Source organism: Eubalaena glacialis, chromosome 4 (genome assembly GCF_028564815.1).
Source record: "Eubalaena glacialis isolate mEubGla1 chromosome 4, mEubGla1.1.hap2.+ XY, whole genome shotgun sequence".
Taxonomy (NCBI): Eukaryota; Metazoa; Chordata; class Mammalia; order Artiodactyla; family Balaenidae; genus Eubalaena; species Eubalaena glacialis.
In genome coordinates, this window is record NC_083719.1 from 167,136,131 (window position 1) to 167,152,512 (window position 16,382).

Consider the following 16,382-nt stretch of genomic DNA (forward strand, 5'->3'; position numbering starts at 1 on the left):
AATAAGCATTCTTTTCTGCCTTTCCTATACAAATTGTACCTTGAGTAATCAATTAGTAAATGAGGGAGTAAATCAACAATAGTCCAATATAAAATAAAAATTAAATTTTAAAAAAATGAAGGAAAGTATCTCTTTACAGATGCAGCTCACTTAATTAAAAAAAAGACAGAATATCGCTATTTTGCAACCCTCAAAGAATTAATGGCTCTAGGCACTGCACTGAACATCAGTAGGAAAGAAGGCCTTTTTACCTTATGTGCCTCCTGAAGTAAAAGGACAATACTACATACACAACACAACCTTCAGTCCTGTCAAGGGTCTTAAATTCTGAGTCTGATCAAGCCTCTGCATCCTGCTGCCCATATGGATGAGAAACATGTTGAAATGCATGCAGCAAAATATAGACTGTGGAGTAACAACAGGTCAAACTGCTCAGGTTCAACAGATAAATTGTAAAGAAAAGGATGGAGGGGGAACATGTAAACTAAGACATATCAAATAAAAAAGGGGGGGACTAAACTAAAATGCTTAGGTGTACATAACTTTGTGTTAAAACTATAAGGAAACAAAAGAAGTGATTGCTATAAAAGTCAGGGTAACAGTTACTTTTGGGGAGCAGGGAAGGGCTTGTGATTGGCTGTGGTGTGGAAGGGGTTCTGGGATAAGTGAAAAACTTCTAATTCTTGACCTGCGTATTATAAGGCTTCTGGCCTTATAATAATTCACTAATATATCTGTGTGGTTTTCTTGAGGATTTTTTTTGACCGCAGCACGCAGCTCTGTGGGGGGAATCTTCATTCCCCAACCAGGGACTGAACCCGGGCCCTCGGCAGTGAGAGCTCAGAGTCCTAACCACTGGACAGCCAGGGAATTCCCAGTTTTCTTTATCTCTGTTTCATTTTACAATAAACAAGGCTTTCTTTAAAAAGTAAATGATTAATAGTAATTTGGCTTATCTGGTTACCTCCAAATGGCACAAGGATCTAACCACCCATCTCCCTAGAACCAGAAGAGTATATTAGATTACTGCAGGTCCAGTATTCAATGACCTCAGATCCCCGGAACTTTGTATCACAGGATCTTAAGGAACTGATGCTAGAGCATATTCATGAAATAACTGTCTTAGCATGAAATGAATTCAGCCTTGAAAATTTCTACACACAGGAGTTTATGTATTAGGGATTGACTAAGACAATAAAGTGGCCTTCCTGATAGTGGCTTTGTTAATTATAAGGTCTTGTTCCACAGACCTATTCAATCAATAGTTTATCCTCCATGATACTTGGTAAAGATAAGACTTTGTTAAGAATGTTACTTTAGAGGAATCTTTCCTCTTCCTTTCTTGTACACAGATTTCTTCCCAAAGTTTAGAGTAAGCAGAGAACAGTGACTCAAAATTGCCAAGGAGTTCCCAACATGAGGTAGAGGGAGGAGAGAGCGAAGAATCCCCTTAACCTCAGACATACAATCTCACTGACCTAAGTGAGCACTTTCTAGATTACCCAAACTTTCTAGAAGCAAAGGACTTGTAATTCAAAAACTGCTAATACAGACTGAAAAAAAAGAAAAATATAGTTAAATACCAATCCGGCAGAAATTAAAAGGGGAAGTTGGAGTGGTGACCGCCTGTGCTTCAAAGGCTCCCCTGACACAGAAAATCAAATTTGACAGGAGAGGCAAAAGAAGAGAGAAATTTCACTCTCCATCACACCATACCAGCTCTCCAAAAATCGAAGAGGGAGAAAAGGAGAGACCCATGTGGGCACCGACCTCTACTATGGCTACAGAGGAGGGTGTTTAGGTTTACTCAATAGATTAATCAGAACACTTGAGCTGACAAGGGAGAAATACTATCATCATTACTTCCTTTTTGCTTTCTGTATAGCACCCTTCTGCTTAGACTTGGCAGTTATATTTTGTCTATTAGTTATTTACACTGGTATATTCCCTTCTTCTCACTCCCTAATATGCCATAAGCTTCAGAATGAAAGTGAATATGTTTTTTTCATCTATATATTTTCCATATGCCTAGTATAGCACCTGGCAAAATGTTTTACACATAGCATATACTCAGTATGTTTGCTGCATTAAATTAAAAAAAAAAAAAATCAAGGGCAGTCAGGTGAAAGAAGAGAAAACTTGCTCTGTATTATTTCAGAAAGCAAAAACCAAGACAAACTAGAAGGAAAGTATGGGGAGGCCAACATGAACACAAACTTTCTTTAGCACTGGTTGCCTTGAGAAGTAATAATCTCCCTTTGCCACTTTTGAAGACTGCATTAAAGGTAGAAGGGAACTTTGAGAGCTGCTCCAATCGCTTTTAAGATTTTGTTTCTGAATAAGGCTGTCCCCAGAGACTAAGACTGAAAAGCAAATGAAAATAAGGAGAAACAAATCTATCCCAGAACCTATACTAGAACCGGCATTTCCCACCTCATTGGAAACCTGTAATTTGATAATGTAAAAGCTCTATCCTACTTTATTAGAGAATTAAGTATCAGAACAAACCTTTGTACACTAGGCATTTCACATGTGTTATTTTCATTCCATCCTTGATATTATTATCCCCATTTTATAAAAGGACACTGATAGTGAGAGAATAAGCAATGAATGGGTTTTGAACTTTGACTCAAACCATGTTCTTTCTACTGAACCTTCCAGCTTCTAAGATAAATTAGCACTGGTAAAATACAACATTGCTTTCCTTGTGTATTAGCATTAGAAAACAATTTTCTACCATATCTTAACTTCCATACCATAAATTTTTGCTTGCATGTCTTACCACTTATTTCAAGCTCCACCCAATGTGATTTCTTTCCATTTGCTGCTTCCTCAGAGGACATAATTGTGTACATCCTCCGAGGGTCAGGGGGCTCATATTTTTCTTTGGGCATGCCTGTTGAATTAAGAAAAGAAACCATTCAATACTCAGAAGAATCAAATAACTGAAAATAACATCTTTTTAAAAAGTAGACACCCATATTATATCTCTAAACACAATTTCCCACTAAAAGGAACTAGGAGCTCCTTGGAGAAATGGAGGATTTCAGGTCTGAGATCGGAAAAATACAAACAAGCCTGGACACTAAGAAAGATGCTGTGGCTGTGAAGGACACAGGAGCCAGCTTGTAGCGGTCCCACTGGCCACAGATATGACAATCTGAACATCAAAAGAAAGACTACGAGTCATTTCAAAGTGCATGAATCCAAAACTTTAACAGGAAAAAAAAACAACAATAACAAAAAAATGCAGTCACCCGAAAATTGGAAAATAAAGGGAAAGAATCAAGCATTTATCCTGCATTTCTGGCAGAAACTAGATGAGGAAATGTTCTTAACAGAATTCTAGCTAATAAATGTAAAAAGAGTTACATAATTAGAAAAAACACTATTTCACAATCTCTAATGAAAAAATGGATGACCATCCATGGTTAATAAAAGCATTAGGTGAAAAAAGCCCAATGAAAAAATTTTAAATAGATAGATCAGGCTGTAAGACCTCAACCCAAGGATCGATCTCAGTATTAGGACAACTAGACTTAACATGCCAACACTATGTATGCTCTTGCCCCTTCATCCAAAAAATTAAAAGTAAAATTGAACCTGAATCAAATCAGCCTCTCTAGATCTGGTACCAGTTTACACTAAGTAAGGGAGACAGAGGAACATGTTAAAAATAACACGAGACACAACAATGTGAATATACTTAACACTACTGAACTGTACACTTAAAATGATTATTAAGATAGTAAATTTTGTTATAATTTTACCATGATTAAAAATTTTTTTCTTAATTTAAAATAATGCCACAAGAATACAGCCAGCCAGACACAGACCATGGAAAGTTCAACATGACAGAAGACCCAGTTTCTTCAACAAATGAATGACATGAAAAAGGGGGAGTAAGAGGAAGTTGATATTAAATGACTTAAGAGGCACAACAATCAAATACAATGTATAGACCTTGTTTGGGTCTGATCTGACCAAATCAAGTGTAAAAAACATTTTTGAGAATTGGACAAATTTGAAGAAGAACTAAACCTAAGTTGATATTGGGACTATTGTTCATTTTGCTTGTGGTTATTTTTAAAATTCTTATTCTTATAGAAACATTCTGAAATATTCAGGTGAAATGAAATCTCACTTCCTTGCATATTCTCCCAAACTCCTTGCCCCAGTCTCACTTCACCTTATGTGTTTGGATGAGCCATAATCTGCTTTAACCAAGCCTCTACCTACTCTGGATACCTACACAGCTAAACAAAGCTGGAGAAAAACCTATGAACGGGTTCGAGGTTTTAGTTTTACAAGAAAAGAGTTATGGAGATGGATGATGGCGATGGCTGCACAACATTATGAATGTATTTAATACCACTGAATGTTACACTTAAAAATGGTTAAGATGGTAAATTTTACATTATGTATATTTTCTACAATAAAAAAATGGAAAAAAGTTAAAGCAACTTTCATTATGCTATGCTGCTCCTCTAATGATGAGAAGTAGAGCTATCTTTCAAACATAGAAATGGTTTTGACCATGTAGTCAAAACACAGAAGGAGATAAGTAATCCTAAAAAGCTTTTTGAAGAAGGTAAAAATATAAATGGTGAGACTAATCATCTGCACAAGAAACAGCACTTTTTTGTTTTGTCAAATATTGTTAATAAAACTGTTCTCCTACATGTTAATTTCTCCAAAACAGAAATACAGTGCCTGAAGTTTTTAGACTAATACAAAAAATACCTAACAGAGAGAGCTACACAGTCAAGAACTGTTCCTGTTCCATCTAGAGGACAATCTGGTGAAGCAAGTGCCCATTCTGAATCATATGAATATACCAATAATAACAGAATGCTGTGTAAGGCTACCAGAGCTTGATGACAACATCCCTTAAGATTCCTTAAGATCACCCAAATGCCACTATTCTGACTAGATTTTACTTACAACCGTGTGATCTTCACTGGCTTTTCCAAATAGAATTTAATAATGGTAAGCTGCTCTCTCCAGCTGAGGTTAGTATTTTGAGTTACTATTAATTATTAATCATTTGACTTCTTAGTGAAAGTTCAGAAGTCTGATTTACCACTCTCATGTGAGCTTATTTAGTGTGAATCAATGTCCGGAATTTGATCACGCTTCAGAGAATAAATAAAAGTATTACTGAACTGAAATCTGAAATCCAAGCCCTAGACCTGGGGTCATTCCATCAAAGAGTCATGATTTCTGCCTAAGCAGCCAACCACTCCCCTTCTTGGTTTTCATGACATATGATGTGTTGCCTTAAAATTTAAGAGACAGCTCATTACTTGAAAGCAGTGAGATAATCTTATTTTCCGAATCCCCGACAGTGCAGATTAGGAAGTGGGGGGAAAAAAGAATATGATAGAATAAAAGAAACGGCAGCAAATTGGACAATCAAGCCCTTCTGAGGAGCATATCTGCCCAGTGAGCAACCCCACCCATTTTTCTTGGAGTCCAACTGAACATAGTATTGGAAACTAGGTAGAGAAAAGGATATAAGAATACAAACAGGGGCTTCCCTGGTGGCGCAGTGGTTAAGAGTCTGCCTGCCGGTGCAGGGGACATGGGTTTGAGCCCTGGTCTGGGAGGATCCCGCGTGCCGCGGAGCAACTAGGCCCGTGAGCCACAATTGCTGAGCCTGCGCGTCTGGAGCCTGTGCTCCGCAACAAGAGAGGCCGCGATAGTGAGAGGCCTGCGCACCGGGATGAAGAGTGGCCCCCACTTGCCGCAACTAGAGAAAGCCCTCGCACAGAAACGGAGACCCAACACAGCCATAAATAAATAAATAAAGAATTTCTCTCTTAAAAAAAAAAAGAATACAAACAATTTAGGATTTTTCCCAAGGCTTGAAATCAACAAGCAGATCTTACTCTCTAAAAAATACAGTATGTCACTGCAGATTACTATCTAAAAAGAATAAAACGTTTCCAAAATAGGCTTGAAAACTGTCAAGTAGAATTAAAAGACTTTTAAAAAATAGCTAGGCCAGAGTCAGCAGGTATACAGCCTCTGACTAGTCAATCTCTAACTCCTCCAATCCAGTGCCAAACATCACTACTGATCCTGGCAGCATAAAATCTGTCCCTGATCTAGATCTCAGAGAAACGGTTTTTCAGTATCTTAGAATAATTATTTACCTTAAAGAAATACAGGACATTATTTACCAGCATAGAAAGATATGCTTTCATTATTAAACATTTTATGAAATGGCTTAAAAAATACACAGGGGAGGGGGGTAAGAGGGAAGAAGCAGGGGGGCGCAGGGCGGGGGAGAGACCATAAGTGCAAGTCAGCCACCATTTGAGGCAGCTTTTAAACTAAGAAAATTGGTACTAAATAGAAAGATTTAAGTCTTTATCCTTTCAGTGGGTACTGTATTTCAGAGTCATCAAATAGCCCCAGGTGAAAAAAAGTCCTATTTTACAAAAGAATAAATGAAGAATGAAAGAATTAATAAAAAACAAAAACAACATCATTTCATAATTCGCAATGAGCCTTTTTAAAACAAGGATTTATAAACTGGGTTAAAACCATTAGACGAATCATTGGCACTGGCATAATGCTAAGGTTAACACCACCACCCAGATTGTTTTTTGATTATAAGGTAGAAAATGTTCAAGAGAGGAATAAACTGTTACCCCCTTCATCAATCTTCCCAACACTAATGGGGGTAGAACCAGATACTGTGGGTCTTCGGATCTGACAGAATAAGAAATACACACCAACAATGTTTACCTTGATTAAGAACTAGAGGAACTAGCCAGATGACACCAAAGAAGCAACTGGAATGCAGGACTTTCTGCAGGGTAACTGGTCTGCTACCTTTAACAAGCTGGTGTCAGGACTATTCTAGACTTAAAGAGAATTAAGGGATATATAGAATGAGATGTAATGAATGGTCCCTATATAGGATCCACAAATCTGCAACAAAGGACATTCTGTGGACTGTTGGAGAAACATTTAATACCTAATTCATATTTTGAAATATTAATGAATTATTATGAGATCATGTTATTTTGGCAATGAACAAAAATGCGTTTCTTGTTAAAAGGCACTCTGAAGTTAAATAATTTATTTAAATTGTATTGGCCAGATTTTTTTCCAAGGGAAATGAGGCTGAGTTATAGCCAATCTTAACTGACAAGATAAAATGCTAAATTCCTCTTTTCCTTTCCTCGCTTGTTACATATTCTCCTCCATTCTTGGTGCTTTACTTCTTTCACATACACAAAGGAGAAAAAAAGGAAAGGCGCAGAGGAAAGGAAGGGAGGGGAGAAGGAAGAAATAAACTCATGTGCAGAAAAATCCTTTTATTTGATGATCGGGAGCCTCACAGAGCTACAAGCTATGGAATATATGAAAAGGTAGTGCCACTAGCCTTGGTGCCAATTTACTTCTTCCTATCCAAATTTTCACTACGTCTTACCCAATTTTTCACTAAATCCCACTGATTTTTACCTCTTCAGGACTTCTAAACCTGTCTTCTCCATTTTCACAGCTACTGAAGTTAATTTACACCCTCATTTCTCAGCTACAACTTTTAAACAACCTTCTCTATACCTTCCTGATAGATGCCTGCTCATGTCACTCTCCTGCTTAAAAATCTAAGATGGCCTTTTCTGCCTACCTAGCTAAAGCCCTAACTTCAAAGTCCTTTACAATCTGGATTTAGGCAACTATTTTCTCACTCATCTTCAGCCACTGACACACAAGTCACCCTATAAAATCCTAAATTAATCAAAGCAAACCTACTTCTAAGACATAGTCTTTCAATAACACATGCTAATCCCTTCACCAAAGGAAACCTTCACCCTCAACTCCTACTCAGGTTAGATGTCAGAGTCCCTGTAAGCCCTTCTCAACAAAGGCACAAGTTCACTACTCTTTCCTCTGCACACCATACACTTACTACTGCATCTATCACCCCAGTTTGTATCTCCCAGTGTCTTGTGTAAGACCTAGCACGTTGTACTAATAAACTGGTCTAAACATTCTTTCCTTCATGAATCAAGATCAGGTTTTCAAAGAAAAATCCAAAAAAAGCAATTCAATACATCCGAACCATGCTTCCTTAAGGGAGCTTTCTTTACAGAATTATTCATTCAACAAATATTTACTAAGCACCTTCTGCCTCTATGTGCCAAGCACTCTGCCAGGTTCTGGGAATAAAGAATAAATAGGAAATACGTACATGATCTTGGATCTTAATCTACTGGGGAGTGCAAACAAAAATCTTACAATGATGTAATCACACTACAACCCTTTTTACAAACATCACTCTAATTTAGGACTTCTTCCCTACCCCTCACAAACACAGGAGTTTATCATTCCCTGCTTTGAGCTATTCTGAACCTTGAAGATATTTCTAATGTTATATTCTTTAATCCCACCTTAATTTTTTTTGACATGTCTCATTCACCTACTCTAATATAGGCTCTTTGCACTTACATTTTAAATATTTTTATATTTTCAGAGCCTGGCAAATAGTGTTTGGTGAATACTTATAAGAATTCAAGGGGATAAGCTGGGACAGTAAAAAAAAGCAAACATTGTGTAAGAGACAAGTATGCTAACAGGACAGTGCCCATGTTACCAGGAGTAAGAAAAACTAACATAGGCCTCTAATCTTGAAGGCAAAATCTAGAGAAACCAGAGAGAAAGGACCTAAGTGACCAAAGGCTGAGAATATTCGTTCTAGGATAGGCTGGGATATGAAGCAAAGGGACAAACTTAAAGGTAAAACTGTATAAACATAATCTTAGTGACACGCTATGGCAAAATAAGAGCAAACCTCAAACTGGTTTGGGGGTAATGGCAAAACTGTGTTGGAGTGCCTATCTGCCACACTCTGCACTAGGCACATAACAGCTAACATGTTTTGAGCACTCACCAACTGGCAGGCCCTTCACATACATTATCTCATTTAACCCTCAGGACTCCTATGAGTAAATACTATTGTATTATTCTCCATACATAAAGAAAGAACGGTCCAGAAAATGAGTCATTTACCTGAGATCACAGAGATCCTACTGGCACAACTGTGATTTTAACCCAAGTCTGATCCAAAAGTCTATGCTTTCAAGCACTATGCAATAATTTACCGGTGATTACCTCGATTTAATTCTCATAGCGATCCATGAAGTAGACACTATCCTCATTTTATTTTGGATGAGGAAACTGAGACTCTGAGTTTAAATAACTTGCCCAAGGTTGCACACACTTAGGAAGTAGTAGAGCTAGGATTTGAACCTGGGACAATCTAGCTGCAAAGCTGTACTCTCTAACACCAATGCCTCACACAAGTCTAGAATTCTGTCACTGATGAAACCAAGATCTTGTGTTCATTCTCCAAATATTATGTTGCTAAGACCATGAGCCCCTGAGTTTCCTTCTCAGATGTACCATCTTTCCAAACTACTCTTCACCTGTATTCTCTACTCCCAAACTCTGCCTAATACTTAGCCCAGCAGACCTCAAATGCTATCATCTCAGGACCCTTATACTCAAGTACCTCAAAGACCTTTCAATTGTGTGGGTTATATCTATCAATATTTACCATACTAGAAATTAGAAATAAGGAATTTTAAAATATGTATTAACTCATTAAATATAATAAACCTATCACATGTTAACATTTTTATGAAAAGTAACTACTTTCAAAAACAAAGTAAAATTTTGTGAGAAGAATGACACTGTCTTACATTTTTGCAAATCTTTAAGGTCTGACATGCTAGAAGACAGCTGGATTCACCTATCTGCTCTGAATTCAACTCATCAGATATTACACATCATTTTGTCAGTCTCTGGAAAACTCCACTGTATACTCATAAGAGGAAGAGAATGAAAAAGGCAAATAATCGTGTAATATTTCTAAGAACTTAAGGTTTCTGTAGCCACCTCCTCCTGCCTCCCAAAATCTCAATTCCTTAAATCCTTTTCTCAAGTAGAATAAGAATAAATTTAAGTCCACATTGGTTTAACTAAAATTTCCAATCAATAAGACCTCTGCGAAAAAAGATTTTAAAATTATGATAAAATATTCCCCCAAAACAGAGTCAAACAGCAGATGTAGTAGTTAGTCTAAGCTCTAAAAGAAGACCGGCATACCAACCTGCATCCGCAGTGCCCAGGCAATAACCAACAGCCCATAAGTTTTCTAGACTGCTGTTAAAATGCAATTCTAATCATGCGCCTGTGCCTAATAACACAAGTGAAAATAAAATACAGTCAGAGAGAAGCCTGAGTGTACTGCAACACCACAAGAAACTACCAATTTTGAAGTTCAAAAATGGTCAAATACTAGCAATTTCATTCAACTCAATAAATTAACTCAAAATATAACTATAAAGATACACTAAGTATAGGTCATCCACAAATTTCAACTTAAAACACAAATACTTCTTAGCTTAAAATTTTTAATTTCTGTATTTTAAGTCAAATATAAAGTATAGAACAAAAGAACATATTAGGACAATTATGATTTATGATCTAGCCAGCAAAGCTGAGGGCCCACTAACATTAAGTCAAACCATGATTTGTGTGATGAAACATCACCGAGATCAAAAAGGAAAGGAGAGGGAGCCATCGACATTAAATCTGTTCTCTTAGTATGAGACAAGCAACCGTCTAGTTTACACCTCCAGCAATGATGGCTGCCAACAGAAATCTTTTCATTTCTTTCTTATCTTTTGCCAGTTTCCATAATCTATTTGCTCCTCCCACTCTTACAATCACAGTATTCTAGCTACCCCTATCTAGTTGGAATTTTGGCCTTTTGAGGCATTCAACATTTATTCTAGCTGCTAATACATGTATACAATGATTTTGGGAAGTTCTAACATAGTAGCAATCAGTTTTGACCCAGTAGTCTTTTTTTCCCCTAAAAACTAAGAAAGAAAATTATTCATGAAATGCTGACCTTATAAATCATCAAGAAGCCTTTAACAACTCCAGAATATTTCTCTCACAAGGGCTTAAATGAACTCTCTGACCCCAGTTTCTTGACCCCGCCCCCTTCATCCAGGCTTCACATTTTTACTATGTCTCCTGAAAAAGTATGTCACGCACACAATTTCCCCACCCCATCCACCTAAACTCTCAATGAATCCCTATTATATACAGACGAAAGTCTCAACACTTTAAGAAAAAGCCTATGACTATTCACAGACTGTTTCTGGCCACTCCTCCTGTCCCTTTCATCTTTGCATCCTATGATTCACAGCCCAAGTTGTATGTAACTTGACTTTGCACATGTTCTTTCTTCTCACTAAAAGGTCCTACTCAGTCTAACAAACCTCTATTCAACCTTCAAAGCTGAGCTCAAAGACCTCTGAGATGACTCCCTCAAGTTTCCCAAGCAGAATTAGTTGCTCCTTCTTTAGCATGCCCCACATGCTTTGTGTATTCCTCATTACTATATAACCTGATGAGCACTTTATTGGTTCATTTGTTTTTCTCTCCATACCATTATAAACCCATTTAGAATTAAAGAGCATAAGCCCTATTAGAGTAGCAAGTCTATAATGGTGCCTGACACATGGGTGTTTCCAGTATTTTTGGAACTGAGTTTTAGGCCTATTTTAAAATGCTGTGTTCAAGTATAATCAGTTCTGCTGTATCACTTATTCTGAAAATAATCTGTTCCAACGTAACTGATATATTAGAAAATTTGAGCTTAACACAAAATTCCCATTTGCTTATGTGTGATTTTGTCTGTGAAAAAAACTAGATGAAGGTAGAAACCTGCCCCCAGCTGAACTGAGCTGCATAGAAATACACAAAATACACACACCTCAAAACACCTACCAGCTACATCAGTTCACTCTGTGTGTGTGCACATGAGCTGAGCCACACCCACCCACCTCTGGTGTTATTATACCATTCCATTCGATTTCAGGTAACCCTCCTTCTACCACTGTACAGTAACTCACAAGCAGCAACCTTTCTGATGCCCATTAACACAAGCAAACCAGGTCTTTTTCAAGGTAAAGTGACACATTTATTGTAGTATTTATGTATACCATAACCATTTAACATGTGTAAAACTATGCTACCATTTTTACCAGGTTCCTTTTTATTAAAATAAGTCACTGACAAAATTTTGAGTGTTGTGCCTTAGTTCCACTTTTCCCAAAAGGCCTGTAGTTTTTACTGCACAATTTTCCATATCATAGTGATTTTGAGGAACCTATATGTTGCTTTACAGCAGAACTGACTATATAAATTAACAGCTGTATGAGGAGTTCTTAGGTTTTAAGAAATTTTCAATTTTTCAATTCCAATAATACACAGGAGAGAAAACTCTGCCCTCTCCCCAATTTCACAAAATGTTTACAGTCCATATCCTCACAGACCATCAGGATAGCCATAACCGTTAAGCTTGGTGGCTCTCACTTCTGGTGAGCAGAGAGTTGATTTTTCCAGCTTAAGCTCTACAGTCTGCCTAAGGCTAACTCAGAAGACAAGTTCTGAATGCCTGAACTTTCACATGTACCATTATATGGGTTTCATTTTTTTTATTGCTCTTAACTTTTTTCCAAAACATTTTGATTTTAAATTACCCTGTATTATAGAGCAATTGAACCGAGCCCTCAAGCCCACTATAAAATGGATCAGACACAAAAGACCTTATATCCAAGTTTAAAATAGATTCAGAGTCACTAACTCCATAGTATCTCAAATGTGACTTTTTTATATGTATGGCTCCACTTAATTCTCCGCACTGATGTCCAAATGATCTCTAAATCACCTTGTTCCCCTATGAAAAATATTTTGGCTCTCTCCTTTGCTGTAGGATAAAGATATACACCTCACTTTTAGCTTAGTAAGTATGGTTCTTCAAAATCTAGGATGGACACACCTTTGCAGGCTCGTCTCCAGTCACTCTCCCTGTTTCAGTAACACATCGATATTGGCCTTACCCCAACACTTGGCACCTCAGTGCACCCACAGTTCCTTTTGTCTGAAATGACCCCATCTCTCCAGTCTGACAAACACCTATTCCGTGCTATTTTCTGTAAACTGCTCCCACACATTCTACAAATTTCATCATTCTCTCCTGTTCTCCCCACAGCACTCTGTACACCTACTAAGACTACAGCAACAAGAAGACAGCAAATGAGTGTTATTCATTTTTTAATTCCCAGGGTCCAACACTATGTCCAGCATATACTATTCCTTGCACATAACTTATCAAGAAAATAAAAATGGATGAGGGAGAGGTAAAGCCCAGAGAAGGGTAAGATTAAGGCAGTCTAAATGAGTCCCCATCTTACATGCAAATAAACACTTTAAAAGCAGCTTCCCAACCAGTATACCTTCCATATGGGAAAGTTACAAGTGTGCTGAAGAGGGCCCTCACCTCTCATGGCCCAAAGGCTACAGCTGTGAGCAACCTTGACCATTTATTCCAGTATGCCTTACATATATTATCCCTTTCTGTTGCACTATGATATGAAAAAGGTTTATGCTTTAAATATAAAAAAGGCTAATATGAACATGGTGGAATGCCTACACATTATCCAAAATGCATTATTTATAAACCATAAGTACAGAAGCAAATGCCTTTATTTGTAGCCAGGACCAAGTTCTGTAACCAACTCATATCTGTTCAAGAGTCTGAAAAGTTTTACTTTGCCACCAAGGTTTAAGAAACCTGAAAATACCTACAAATCAAACAGGCATTCAGAAGAGCTTCCTCATCTACGTTACCATTGATCAAGACACTTCTGAAACTATGCAAAATCTTCTGAGTCTCACAGGAAACTTTGTCTTTTGTCACATCCTCATTTTTTGACCATTTCATTAAGTATCTTATTCACCTACTGAGAACTGACCAGACTCAACTACCTCAAATAACTTCCAGCCATTAAAACGCACTCCGCCCTCCCAAAAAAACTAATCTCCATCAAGTACCTCACTCTCATGTGCTCTCACATTTACACAAAACCTGGTCCTTTCCCTCTTAACTGTAGTATCTTGGGCAAGTCACTTTAACCTTTCTAGGCCTGTTTCCTCAACAGCAGCTATTCAAATATTTTGTTTAAAGCAAGTTGACTGGACTAGATCACTGGTCTAAAAATATTAAGCAATTTTTATTCTAAAAGTCATCACATTCTAAAGACTGCGATAATTGCTCTGATAGCAATTACAAAACAAGTCTTCAAAACCTTTTGATCAATGGACATAGCTCCTAAAGCCTACAAAACTGTTTTGGGATGATAAATTCTAGTGCACTGTGAAAAACACAAAGTGCTATTATATGCCATTTTATTTTTCACTTGTTCATATTCACTCTCTTCCTCTCCAAAATTAAAATCCCCAGACACAAAGAGGCAAGATTCCGCACTACCACTAATGGGGCAATCCACCTGGAAAACAGGTAAGTATGGGAACTCATGTTCAAGGAGATTATTTAAACGTCAGCTTAACACAATAACAAATCCAAAAAGGACAAGCAAGATGACCATTCACAATGCTGTCATTTGCAGTAACAGTTCAAGAAGAGGTTACAGGTGTTCATTAGCAGGCTCTTAGGAGAAGCTGTAGGAGAAAAAGGGTCAAAAAAAAAATTTCCAAAGAAAATAATGATTGGTGTTTAGAAAAAAAGAAAAGAGATACGATTCAGGTTATTACACAAAACTTCAAGTAATTAGAACTATCTCTGAGTCCTCAGCATTATCATAAATCTCTTCATCTGGTGCTAAGGGCTTCTTTAGCCATGTCATTCCCATCCCCCCACCCCCCCCAAAATTTGCGTTAAACTGAATTTTAAATACATTTGGGGGAGGGGGTAAACAGTTGGTTTCCCGCTTTGCGGTAACTCCGAAGTTCCACACTCCACTCCGCGCAATCCCACACCGCCACTTCTCCAAAGTTGCCACCCATCCCAGCCAAGAGTCCCGGACACCAACTCCCCTCCTCCGGGTGACCAGAGCCAGGGTCGACAGCCAGGGTATCCCCCAACCCTGGCGCCCCCTGCGCGCCCCCGCCCCCGCCGTCAATGAACACCCCCCAGCCCCGGACTCGGCGCGGGGGCGCGGTCCGGGGACCAACTGGATGGCGACAGCCGCGCGTCTAGGGACCCCCAACAGCCACCATCTCCTCCAATCTTCGGGCCCGCTGCACGCAAAACTCAAGGTGCTCTTGCTCGAGTCCCCCGCGCTACGGTCCCGGGGACACGACCGAGAGGGGCCCGTGGGCAGCCAGTGTGGGGAGCAGCGCCCAGCCGGGCCTCGGGCTGGTCTCGCTCACCTCTTGGGGTGCGCCGCCTTCCTCCGCCGCTGCCGCCGCCTCCTCCCTGTGAGTGCAGCGGGGTCTGACCTGTGGAACCACCATACCAGTCCCGCCCGCTGCTGCAGCGCCGCCGTCGCCGCTCCTCTGCCGCCTCAGCCGCCGCTCTTTGTTCTCCCTCCGAGATCCACCGCGTCAGCCGCCCGCTTCAGCCGCCTCGATGGGCCGCCACTACGGCCTCCCGGCCTCTCGGCCTCCGGCCTCGCCCTCCTCGCTGCACCCACTGCTGCCTTCGCCTTCGCGCAGCCGACGCCGCCGCCACCGACGCCGCCGCCTCCTCCTCCTCTGCGCCCCCCTCGTTTTCATTGAAAGCAAACAAGCATCATGGCGGCGGCCGCCGTCCCACCCCCTCCCCCTCCGCCCCCCCACACCCCAAGCCTGCGAGCGCCGCGACCGACGCAGTCGCTGCAACATCCCGGCCGCCCATTGGCCGCCGCCGCCGGGCGCGACCATTCAGCATCCGGGGAGGTCGCTCTCCGCTCGTCCCTCTCTTCCCCCACCCCCGCGATGGGGAGCAGTGAGCCGGCCGGGCGCGCACCCGGGTCAGACCTCCCTCTCCTCTTCCCGCTCTCCTCGCTCGTTTCCTGCCTTGTCGCTTCTACTTTCTCATCTTCTTAACGCTCCTACGCTTTTCAACTAGCTCTTTTTTTTCTTTCTTTCTCTCTTTTTTTGTCTCAGGCTGTTCGTTTTTGTTCCTCTCTTCCCTCTGTTTCCTTGATCTTCCTCCCTTTCGTTTCGCCTATCAATTACATGGAAACAGGGACAAGCTCTCAGACTTTTGACCCTTAGCCAGTATCCTGAGCTGCCTAAAGACAAGACATTCAGTCGTGAACAGTGGCTTGATTCATCCTGCCTCAGATATGAAGAAAAAACTAATTAGTGGCACGTTTCGGTCCATTAATGGTCATTCAGTCCAGTAAATTCAGGGACAATTCTGGTGGGATCCTAGCCCAGAGTAACTGTCCGCAGCTGTGTTCAAAGAGCAAGATGTTCTATTCAGGTGGAGATTGAAAATGAGCAGAGAAAGGATTGATGATGCTTGCATGAGTACACATTTGTTGACTGGTGGT

The 16,382-nt window shown here is 39.8% G+C and overlaps 1 protein-coding gene across 6 annotated transcripts in view; it reads right to left on the bottom strand.

The window, feature by feature from the left end:
* The window catches only part of CNOT6 (CCR4-NOT transcription complex subunit 6), a 64,151-nt gene extending 48,506 nt beyond the window's left edge, over positions 1 to 15,645 (bottom strand). For 4 of the 6 annotated variants that reach the window (XM_061188539.1, XM_061188538.1, XM_061188537.1 and 1 more), the window contains exons 1-2: positions 15,274 to 15,645; positions 2,783 to 2,896 (exon numbers count right to left, since the gene is read on the bottom strand). In XM_061188539.1, coding sequence (XP_061044522.1) covers positions 2,783 to 2,894 — 112 coding nt within the window. In that variant the 5' untranslated portion in view covers positions 2,895 to 2,896; positions 15,274 to 15,645. Of the gene's footprint in view, positions 1 to 2,782; positions 2,897 to 15,273 lie in introns of those variants that run through there. The other 2 variants (XM_061188543.1, XM_061188544.1) reach the window with 2 other exon arrangements.
* Between the last annotated feature and the right edge of the window lie 737 nt (positions 15,646 to 16,382).